The 11,337-nt window shown below is 39.5% G+C and overlaps 1 protein-coding gene across 1 annotated transcript; it reads left to right on the top strand.

The window, feature by feature from the left end:
* Positions 1-9,055: 9,055 nt before the first annotated feature.
* On the top strand, positions 9,056-10,994 carry LOC139938708 (uncharacterized). The gene is made up of 2 exons (XM_071934325.1): positions 9,056-9,095; positions 10,189-10,994. The coding sequence occupies exons 1-2, from the start codon at positions 9,056-9,058 to the stop codon at positions 10,992-10,994; spliced, it is 846 nt and encodes a 281-aa protein (XP_071790426.1).
* Positions 10,995-11,337: the final 343 nt, after the last annotated feature.

The raw sequence follows: 11,337 nt of genomic DNA, 5'->3' as shown, positions 1-11,337 counted from the left end.
AAGACTTCTCGTTAGCGATAGCTTAATCCTGTCATAATTAGTGTGTCGTTTAATTGTTCGGCATTCGTGGTTGTACAACTTGTTGTAGAGATTAGTTGCACGTTTTTTGTGAGTACTGTCCACGTGTCGACCAAAATAGCAGTCGGGTCTTTTTCTTGAAGACTAAAATAAATGTTACAACCTACGACAGCAGCATGAACCACACGACCTCCCGACCCGTTACACGATGTATGGCTTTTCGCCGGGTTTGTTTTTGGATTCCCTTTGAAAACATAGTTTCATGGGGCCCTGATGATGAATGGACATCGCATTATCGCAAACACTGGTAAATAATCCATTCCAATTATAAAGACCAGTACTCAGAGATTGGTACTTAAAAAGTGTAGTAACCTAGGAGACCTGGTAATATAAAACAATCCCAAGAACAAAATACAAGTGCCGTTTTCTAATTTCTATCGACGGGGGAGATCTCAAACGCTGTAGGCCTAAGCACATCAAGTGAACTTATAACCTGCGAGACCTGGTAATTCACTTTCAGTCTGCCTGCCCCGCACTGCACACGCTAACACATGGTCTGTGAATTATGCATGCTCCATCCATATGCTTAAAGGACTGGATACTATTGGACAATTCAAAATAATCATGAAATCTAACTTGGTATCGAGTAATGGGGAGAGGTTGATAGTATAAAACAATGTGAGAAATGGCTCCCACTGGTAGTTTTCGAGAAAGAAGCAATTTTCCACGACTTTGATTTTGAGACCTCAGAATTATATTTTGAGGTCTCGAAATCAAGCATCTGAAAGCCCCAACTTCGTATGACAAGGGTGTTTTTCTGTCGTTTTTCTAATATTTTCACAAGTTTGTTATTTTATGCATATGTTGAGATACACCAAGTGAGAAGACTGGTCTTTGACAATTACCAATATCCAGTGTCTTTAAGTCATCTACGTGTGCGTGCGGAAGTCATTGCTTCCGAAAGGCATCGACCCTGCGTGAAAGTTGTTTTTTAGTTCCTTCCTACAAAGTTTCACTGTAAAAACCACATCTGATCAGCTTCATTGTTCAGGATCGTGTAGCGCCCTCTCCTGGCGGCATTTATGATGTCTTTCACTGGATTGCAATTGTTATTCGAGAGTGGTTTTAACATGAACTGCAATTCACTTCTTTTATGATAAAATACTCCAATGTTAGTGATAGTTAAATTTTTGACTTCATGGGATCCTTTGATATCATATATACTACAGTAGTACACAATTATTCTACTACAGGAACACCTTTGAAAGCATCACTGTAAAGCAAAGAAAAGCAAAGAAATAGAAAATTGCATTTTCACATGACGTTAAATCTGCTTTTCTACTATTCTGGTAGCAGACATGCAAATAGCCACTTTTCGGCTGCCAGCATTAGGAGACAGAGTAAAACCTGCTTTTCTGGTAACAGAAAAGTAGAAACGTAGAACATGCATTTTCACAAGACGTTCAATCTGATTTTCTGCATGGTAGCAGAAAAGTAGAAAAGTAGAAAAACTCATGTAAATCAACCATAAAATCTGCTTTTCTGCTTTTCTGGTCAGAAAAGCAGATGGCCACTTTTCGTCCTCCATAATTGGTCCTATGATGATGATCCTAAAGCAAGGATTTCATGATGACGTCATCACCAGTCACGTGACATCATCTTAAAGGTGTGTTATGTTAACTGTTTGAAAATCTATATCAAATCAGCCACAAGAGACCGCAGGTTTTTGTTTGCGGGATTGGGTAGGGATAAATTAGGTCTTCATTTTATTTTGTGTGCGTGACGTCACATGACCTCTACTTCCAGTCGAAACCGGAAGTGCCCTCTAATTCAAATGTGCAAAAGTTATGAAGTTGGTTTAACGATGATAATGTCAGGCAAGGGTGGGCAGTTCAAAACAAATATCGATAACATAACTAAACGCAACAGCGCCCACTAGCGGCAGGTTGAAAACTCCTTAAAACGGACTGCGTGTGGTGAAGTTTAGTGTAATCACTTCAAATTTTACACACACGTTTACTGTCATGCAGGCATCATTTGTGTGAAGTTTCAGATCAATGACGTTATCGGGGGTCACGTGACGTGGCCTTAAAGGTGCACTTTTTGAAGTCGTATAACTCCCGAAGTAGTAATGCGACTTTGTTGAAACTTGGTAGGTTGTTAGACATTGGCAAGTTCTTGTGAATTATGTGATGACGTTGTAATGACGTCATCACATGATTTCTTATGATTTTTTTGTTGTTGCACCTTTAACTCATTAATTGCTAACTGTACATGGTATAATCTAAATTATTTTTTTAAGTAGCCAGGATTGGTCATAACTGCTTTGTTTATTAAAATGTCAATTTCAGATGAGAAATTTGAAAATGTTATTAACGAAACAGCTCTGCATTTGTGCACAAATGCAATCAGGTCTAGTTTTTTTTTTATGTCAAAGAACGCCCAAAACTGCATAAACATACATCTCGCTTCAATCGCTCTTTTTGTGTCTTTATTTCATTCACCGTGTTTGTCGTCCGTTCAATAAACGAGCGATACCATATATGGGCAATACTGGCAACAGCGCCCTCTGTTGTTCAATGGAGTGTTCGACTGGTTCCTTGTGAAAGCATGACGTCGGATAAACAGGCGTGTGGTGTGATATGTGACACAGGCTTACCCTATCCGTGTGTGTGTGAGGGAAATCGATCTACATTTTGTACGTTGCGTTTTTGTGAACGTTGAAACCACGACTGTTGCACTGGATAATTACTATTGTCGACCGTAAGTAGTCGGCCCAAAACTAATATTTGTGTCAAATCCACCATTTTGAAAGCATAAAATATTCATGAAATCAAAATTCGGAAGTAAAAAAAGGGGGGGGGGAACGAAATAAAAAAAAAAAAAAACCGCGACCGAGATTTTGCTACTTTTACGGTCGGTCGGGGTAGGGCAATCCAACATATTTCTTTTAGGCCTTATGCATGACGTCATAATTCCAAACCAAAATGAGGCTGTGGGCGCCCGTTTCCCATCATTTGCAGCGGCTGCGCCCATCGCCTCGTTTTGAGTTAGCAATGTGACGTACCTCATGCATAAATATTAAGAGAGGCGTATCCCACACGTGACCGGGTTTTGACCAATCAGAGACTTGAAACCGTCCAAGGTATTTATTAATACAAATTAACACATTATTTGTACATCCGTGCGCTACATTTTTGGAATGGTTCGTTAAACAGTTTTGTTTTTAAGCGCAACAACGGAGGGCGCCCTTGCCAAGGTATTGTACCTTCATGTTTAGTTTGAGCAAATTTATTAGTATGATGATAATGTCTCTACACGCAACGGCGGAAGACCTGAACAGATTGAAGCAAACAATGCATTAAATAATTAATTGGCCACATTCGTTTTGTCATCAAAAATAAGGGAGGATGACTGCCTCTTTAAAGGCAGTGGACACTATTGGTAATTACTCAAAATAATTATTAGCATAAAACCTTTCTTGGTGACGAGTAATGGGGAGAGGTTGATGGTATAAAGCATTGTGAGAAACGGCTCCCTCTGAAGTGCCATAGTTTCCGAGAAAGAAGTAATTTTCCACGAATTTGATTTCGAGACCTCAGATTTAGAACTTGAGGTCTCGAAATCAACCATCTAAACGCACACACCTTCGTGTGACAAGGGTGTTTTTTCTTTCATTCATATCTCGCAAGTTCGATGACCGATTGAGCTCAAATTTTCACCGGTTTGTTATTTTATGTATAGTTGATGAGATACACCAACTGTGAAGGCTTGTCTTTGACAATTACCAATAGTGTCCACTGCCTTTCAAAGACGAGCAGAGTATAATACTGTTCGAAACGTCGAGACAACACCGGCCCTTTTTCAGAGCCAACACTCCGATAAAGATAATAATCATAATAATAATGAACCATTTTTGTAGTAGACGATGTGACCTCTGACGTCATTCGAAAACCATAACATGATTCGCGCGCATACCGCCGGGCAAAACCTTTGTGTTTTGGCAGCCAGCTAGAAAGTGTATGCAATGTTACCATGACTACGCGTCTTTTTGCCCGCCGAAACAGAACGTATACAGTGTTTTGTCAACAGTTTGTTGGCGGTATGTAAACATAGGTCACATCGTCTATAGTGCATATAACCATCACAGAGAAGTCTCAGTACGCTTTGAGATGAAAACAAAAGAGAAGTAAAAGTTAATAGAGATGTGAAGTAACGACAAAGTTAAAATTTAGTTGATACAGAAAGAAGTACTGAAAGCTAAAACAAATTTATGTGTTTTTAACTTTGCACATGGTTGACCCGCAATGTTACTTTTTTTTTATAGTTTCTTCCTAATGCTGAAGGAGGTTGATTCAAAGAGGGCGCTCACATAAGAAGTTTGTTGGGCAGAATCTTTAGGTGACAGAATCTCTTGCCACACCCCATTTTTTAATTTTGTTTACAAATAAAAAATGACGAATTTAAGAGTGCCGGTATACCTAATGTAGTCAACGTTTACAGCCAACAACGACAGGCGGATTACAGCAACCCGTTATCCATCCACGTAAACCTTCAAATCTAGAGCAGTGTCTTACGGGAGTCGATAGCAGCAACAAAGACGGGAAAGACAACTTTGACTAAAGATGTCAACAACCACGACAGGCAGAACAACAATTACAACAAAAACGGGGATGACTAAAACAAACAAACATTGACCGGTAGGAAATACCAACATGTTATTCTACAAGATGCGTGCAAAATTCACACAAACCCCAAGCAAAAATCATTACAGATGCACTGAGGGTGTTAGACGGATGAAAAGATTCAGCAAATTTTCAAAACGGTTATGTTTCATAAAATGGAAGTTTGCATCGGGGAATCAATGTGTGGTGAAGAGTTTTTCAACTAGTGGCTTATAACCCCAAACGAGGCCTGGTTCTTGATAATTTACTGAGACGACGTCAAGGTAAATTATCAAGAACCAGGCCTCGGCGGGTTTAAACCACCAGTTGAAAACCGATTCAACACACTTTGATTCCCATTCTTCGGTCAAAAAACATCAACACTTATGGTCAAAAAGTAAAATAAAAGCAAAAATAATAATTTTTCAATGATTTCTTTCAGCACAACACCCCTCTAGCTATGGAATGGTAAGGCCCAGTCAAGGCCCTCGGGTAAACAACTCCTTATAAGGGAATGCTGTGCGCGTCGCGCGTATCGCGTTATGTGGCACAACTGTCCCATAGATATAGAATTAAAATAACTAGATCGGCCGCGCGTACATACGCGCCATTGCCTGTGTAGAAAAAGTTTTTGTTCGCCATGGACGCGGTAAAAAATTCACGTTCGAAAGGCGACGCGCGGAAAATGCACACGGGAGATAGGCCTTTGACGCGCTAAATGTCACGTGCTGACGGCAAAAAGTCACGTGCTGACGGCAACGCACACAGAAAATGTACACGGGAGATAGGCCATGGTGGCCCCCATGCCAGAACCCGCGTATGTACACGCGCGGCCGATCTAGTTATTCTATTCTATATCTATGAACTGTCCCGGCCGTTGCTCTCGGCGACCAACAGGAATGAAGAAACTGTCTTATAAGCACAAGTGCAAGCTCGCGCCACGCCTATGTTAAACACTTTTTACTGGTCATAAACACAGGTTTCACGTGACACGCTCTCCACCAATAGGAATAGCGATCAACTGTCTGAGGTATTAATGAATATTGGTTTAACGTACACAGATGTATGTAAGCACTGTATAGTACTTTCCCGAGCTGTGTGAACGAAATCACAGTCTACTAATCGGGTGGGATTCGAACTCACCACCTTTGCAATTCTAGAGCAGTGTCTCAATAGAGATTGCCCGGTAGCTAGAGGCAGTGTGAATCCTATATTAAAAGAAACTGTATACTATTAATTGGTAATTATTGTCAAAGACTAGTCTTCACACAGTTGGTGTATCTCAACATAGCCTATGCATAAAATAACAAAGCCGGAAAATTTGAGCTCAATCCGTCGTCGAAGTTGCGAGATAATAATGAAAAAAAAAACACCCTTGTCACACGAAGTTGTGTGCTTCCAGATGCTTGATTTTGAGACCTCAAATCCTAAATCTGAGGTCTCGAAATCAAATTCGTGGAAAATTACTTCTTTCTCGAAAACTATATTACTTCAGAGGGAGCCGTTTCTCCGAATGTTTTATACTCTCAACTTCTCCCCCATTACTTGTTACCAAGAAAGGTTTTATGCTAATAATTATTTTGAGTAATTACCAATAGTGTCCATTGCATTTAAGCAGCGGTTATTATGTTTGTGTCACAAAAATATGTCTTCGCAATGATACGCATGCCCGGTGTACATGTATGTACATGTATAGCATAATAATATAATGAACATTCTGAGCCAGACTGCTGACGTCTTTGGAAAGCCTGACCTTGATTTTCGTTTTTATTTATTTTCACCTAACTGCAGTTTTAATACTTTAAATTGAATACCACTACAATCGACCTCGATTCCGGCAATGCATAAATGTTTAAACCAATACTAATTTTGTTGTTGCTGGAGGCAATGCATTGAATACGAACACAGTTTAACATTCAGTCTCTCGGCACAATTTGATTTGCTATTTTTATAGCATTTTTTACAAGAATGTCCGCCTCCAGAGTCAAGTTCGGTAAGGTAAACAATTGAGAGTCTAACCTTTAGGCCTATAGGCGATTATGAGTCGGGGTAAAAATGTCGATTTCGCAAGTTCTAAAAACATATTCTAATGCATGATGTGAAAAAAAAAATAGAACAAAGGTAAAATTAAAACAAATTCCAAGTAAGGCCAATGATGATACTTTGTAGTGATATAAAGCATTTAAAGGCAGTGGACACTTTTGGTAATTACTCAAAATAATTATTAGCATAAACCCTTTCTTGGTAACGAGTAATGGTGAGCTGTTGGTGGATAAAACACTGCGAGAAACAGCTCCCTCTGAAGTAACGTAGTTTTCGAGAAAGAAGTAATTTTCTACGAATTTGACTTCGAGACCTCAGATTTAGAATTTGAGGTCTCGAAATCATCTCAAAGCACACAACTTCGTGTGACAATGGTGTTTTTTCTTTCATAATATCTCGCAACTTCGACGACCAATTGAGATCAAATTTTCTCAGGTTTGTTATTTTATACATAGTCTATGTTGAGATACACCAAGTGAGAAGACTGGTCTTTGACAATTACCAATAGTGCCAAGGGTCTTTAAATGAAATTATTATGCATTTTGGTGAGGTGGAATAACAAATTATGAGCTGACAACCAGTTTGTTCAGACCCCAAATCGGCCTAAAAATGCCCCCCCCCCCAAAAAAAAAAGAGAAAAAAAGAAAAGAAAAAAAAGAAACAAGAAAAAAAGAGAGACTAATATGAGCTGTGGCAACGGGCTATTGAATTGAAAATGAAAAGGCATTTTTTTTGCAACCCAATGCATGCCCTTCAATCCACAAAAGCCCTTTTCACACTATATTTCCCGGGAAATTCGCGAGAAATTTGTGTCGATCTTTTCCACTAAAAAAATACTAACTTGCCGGGAAATAACTTATTCCCAGGAAATAATTAGCCCTGCTCAGGCTTGGGGTAGGTTGAAGGGAGTTTCCCCGGGGTTAAACGCTTTTCCCCGGGAAAACCTTAGCAGCTATGTGGGAAACAAAGGCGGGTTTAACTTACCCACACTTTTGCGTCCACTGTGTTGAGACGTTCGCATGTTTATACTGTAAGCTACCTCATTGGTGTTGTACACGTTTCCCAACTCCCAACTGTGGACCTTTCCCGAACCGTGGACCCTATGAATTATTGTCATCTTTTAGCATGGTCTCCGGTTTGAAAGTGTGTACTTTACTTACACACACAAACATCTGTGGAGTAAAACAAAAATTGATTTTGTTGTATTGCTATTATTATTTTGTATAAATCGAACACTATCGGAATGTGCCCTTTACTGGCCATGAGTACACGATAATTTGACGGTAACCTTGATTTGTATCAACAATTGACTAATTTGAGTGCAACCTTGATTTGGAAATCATTACAAGAACATGTAACAGATGATTGATTAGTTTGTCCACATTAACCTCCCACCGGCCATGATTACACGAGCATGGAACAAACAATTATTTTTTCGATTATTTCTAAATTAGATTTTAAGTGAAGTGTCAAACAATGGGAAGTCGAATTCTGAATACATGGTTGAAAATCAAATCAAAGTTGTTGTCACAACGATGTGAAGTATTAATACATATGTATATACATTTTTTTAATTGAGTGTTGCGCAAAGGAAACCAACACAAATACCGTGGGAGGAGACCACAGAGCTAGTTGTAGCATAGTGTACCTCCCGCTCTCCAACTGTGTCTCCATTGTGTCCCGAGCATCTCGGGAAATCTTGAGAAGATTTTCAGGGTATGAGTAATAAAAAGGTGTGTACATATCAAATGAACACTTGGGAAACTCCCTCCGACACATCACAGGCCGGGGTGGATTTCACAAAGGTAGTCCTAACTTAGGACTCGTCCTAAGCAATGCTAAGAGATAGGACTGGTCATAAGTTAGGACCAGTAACTCATCCTAACTTAGGAATGGTCCTATCTCTTAGCATTGCCTAGGACTAGTCCTAAGTTAGGACTACCTTTGTAAAATCCACCCCTGGATATGTTTAGTCATTGTCAAAATACCAGTATTATCTCTTGGTATTACCCAACACGCATAACAAACCAGTCAAAGCGAAGTTGCATGAGAATAATTAAAGAAAAACACCCTTGCTGCAGAAATGTGTGTGCCTTCAGAGGCCTCAAAAATACTTGTGTGGAAAGGAAGAGCAAAATCATACTAGTAGCTTCTAGAGAAATTGTTAAAAGGGAAGACATTGTATCCACGAAGACATTTGTTTTTTTACCAGAGTGCGTGTGTATCAAACATTTTTAAGGGCCTTGAGAGAAACAGAAACAGAAAAACCGGACACACTCACAAAGTTTGAAATACCTAGCCTATTGGTTTAGGTGCCATCACATGGAAGAATGGAGATCACTTTATGTGGGAGTGTTATGGAAATATGTGGTGAGGGACAGCATAAGTCTTTCATGAAGTTTTCTATATTAAAAATTATCCATGCTTTTGTAACAAGCAGGTTAGATTATTGTAACAGCTTATTTTTGGGTTTGCCTGACACACAAATTAACAAACTGCAAAGGGTTCAGAATGCTTGTGCTAGACTGATTTGTAATTCCTCTAGATATTCTCGTTGTAGACCATTGTTAAATGAGTTACACTGGTTACCGGTTCGACAAAGAATAGCATTTAAAGTTCTTTTATTAACTTTTAAAGCCATTCATGGTTTTGCACCAACATACATTCAATAACTCATAACCATAAAATCCCTCTCCCAGTGTCAGTCAACCTACCGTCTCAGGAGTTCTCAAGATCCCACATTGTTATCTCACCCATCTAGGAAATATAGGGCTACATTAGGTGATCGGGCATATATATACGCCGCTCCAAATCTGTGGAACAATCTCCCACCTTGCATTAGACAGTCTTCTTCACTTAATTTATTTAAATCTAAGTTAAAAACACATTTGTTTATACTTCACCCATTTCTTGCTCGGTTTGTGTATTTTTTTCTTCATTTCTTCTCTGCATTTTGTGTGTACCTAGTAATGCGCAGTTGGGTATATTTATATAGGTAACTGCGCAATATAAATGTCCGTTTTATTATTATTATTATTATTACTACTAATGTCTGACGGGTAAGAAACAATGTTGTATCTTCTCATAAAGTGTGATTTGTCATCTCTGTGATATTAAAAGACTTATGTGTTGACAGGACAGGTGTTTTGTCTTCAGCTGTGCAACTCACCTGGAACTATGTAAGCGCTTAATCCTATATTGTCTTTGTACCTCACAATTCAAGTCTCTTCTCAAAACTTATCTTATGTCACATCAGGTTTTCTATGATTAATGTTGTTGTGTCTGTTTTACATTCGTTGTTGTTTTGTTTTGCTTGACTGCGTCTTAATGAACATACATCGGGGAAGATAAAAAATATGTGCGCCTTAGAAAAGTCTGTATTATTATTATTACAAATTTTAATATTCAATGTTTACGTAAAATATTTGCGATTGACTTGCACTGATGGCACCGTTCAGATAAGACGTGCACCAACGGAGCTCCGCTTTTACACGCGTTTACACACATCCATACTACAGCTTGACCATGGGACCGAAGAGGAAAGGGCCGAGGGCCCCGGCCAACGTGGAGCCAAACCCAGCTACATCGGGTGAGGACAGTCCGGACATCGACGACAGCAGAAAACAATCTGGAGCGGATTCATCGGACTTCAAAATTTTCGTCCGGGCTACACTTAACAAACTGGTGGAGGGGCAACGCCTTTTAGAGGCTCAACTTGGGGCCTCCATCGAGTTCAACAGCGAGAGGATTACCACACTCGAAAAAAACAAAACGGAATTGGAGGGATACATCAGCGGTTTGAAACAAGAAGTCGGCACCTTAAGAGACCAACTAGACCGCCAACAGTCCGAAATTAATAAACAAGAACGTTTTTCGAGACGCAATAACTTTCGTGTTGTCGGAATGGAGATAGTCGAAGGGGAAAACTGTCTCGAAAGAATTGAAGACCTGCTAATCGACAAGTTCCACTGGGTCGACGCACCAAGAATAGAGCGAGCTCATCGGGACGGTCAAGACAGAACCGGTAAGCCAGCCCATATTCTGGTTAAAATGCTGTCATACAGGGACAAAATTACAGTACTAAAATCCCATCGCTCTGCATTGGAGGGCCTACCCCTGTTCGTAGTTGACGACCTCACGGCGAAGGATAGAGCAGAGAGATACAAATGGAAAACGGAGGTGAAGAAACTGTACGACCGCGGAACAAAGTTGCGTTTCTTTGCGGGTTTTTGGCGTAACTCTACGGGAGCTCAACACAAGTTTGACTAAAAAAAAAAAAAACATCGTTTTTTTCACGAACAATAATTTAATTGTGGAGCCATATCCAGACCTACATTTCCAGTAATAAGGTATCTTGATGTGTTGAACTTTTTCAGAGGTGTATGGTCCTTAAATAAGTTATAAGTTATATATTCATTTGCTGTTCACGTTTGGTTTATAATATAATCTCTTTTTGCTTTGGTTTTTCTTATAATCTGGTTAGGGTAGTTTTCCCTCGTTTTTCTACCTATCTGCCTGGTTTGCGTTAAACGTGGGTTTCAGTCCGTATTGCTACCCTTTGTTCTTATTTTTTTTATTTGCGGAGTTCCCAGGGGTCTTTTCTATGGCTAAA

The sequence above is a fragment of the Asterias amurensis genome, chromosome 6, assembly GCF_032118995.1.
Source record: "Asterias amurensis chromosome 6, ASM3211899v1".
Classification (NCBI taxonomy): Eukaryota; Metazoa; Echinodermata; class Asteroidea; order Forcipulatida; family Asteriidae; genus Asterias; species Asterias amurensis.
The sequence above is the reverse complement of the archived record's forward strand: the minus strand, read 5'-3'. Positions and strand labels throughout refer to the sequence as shown.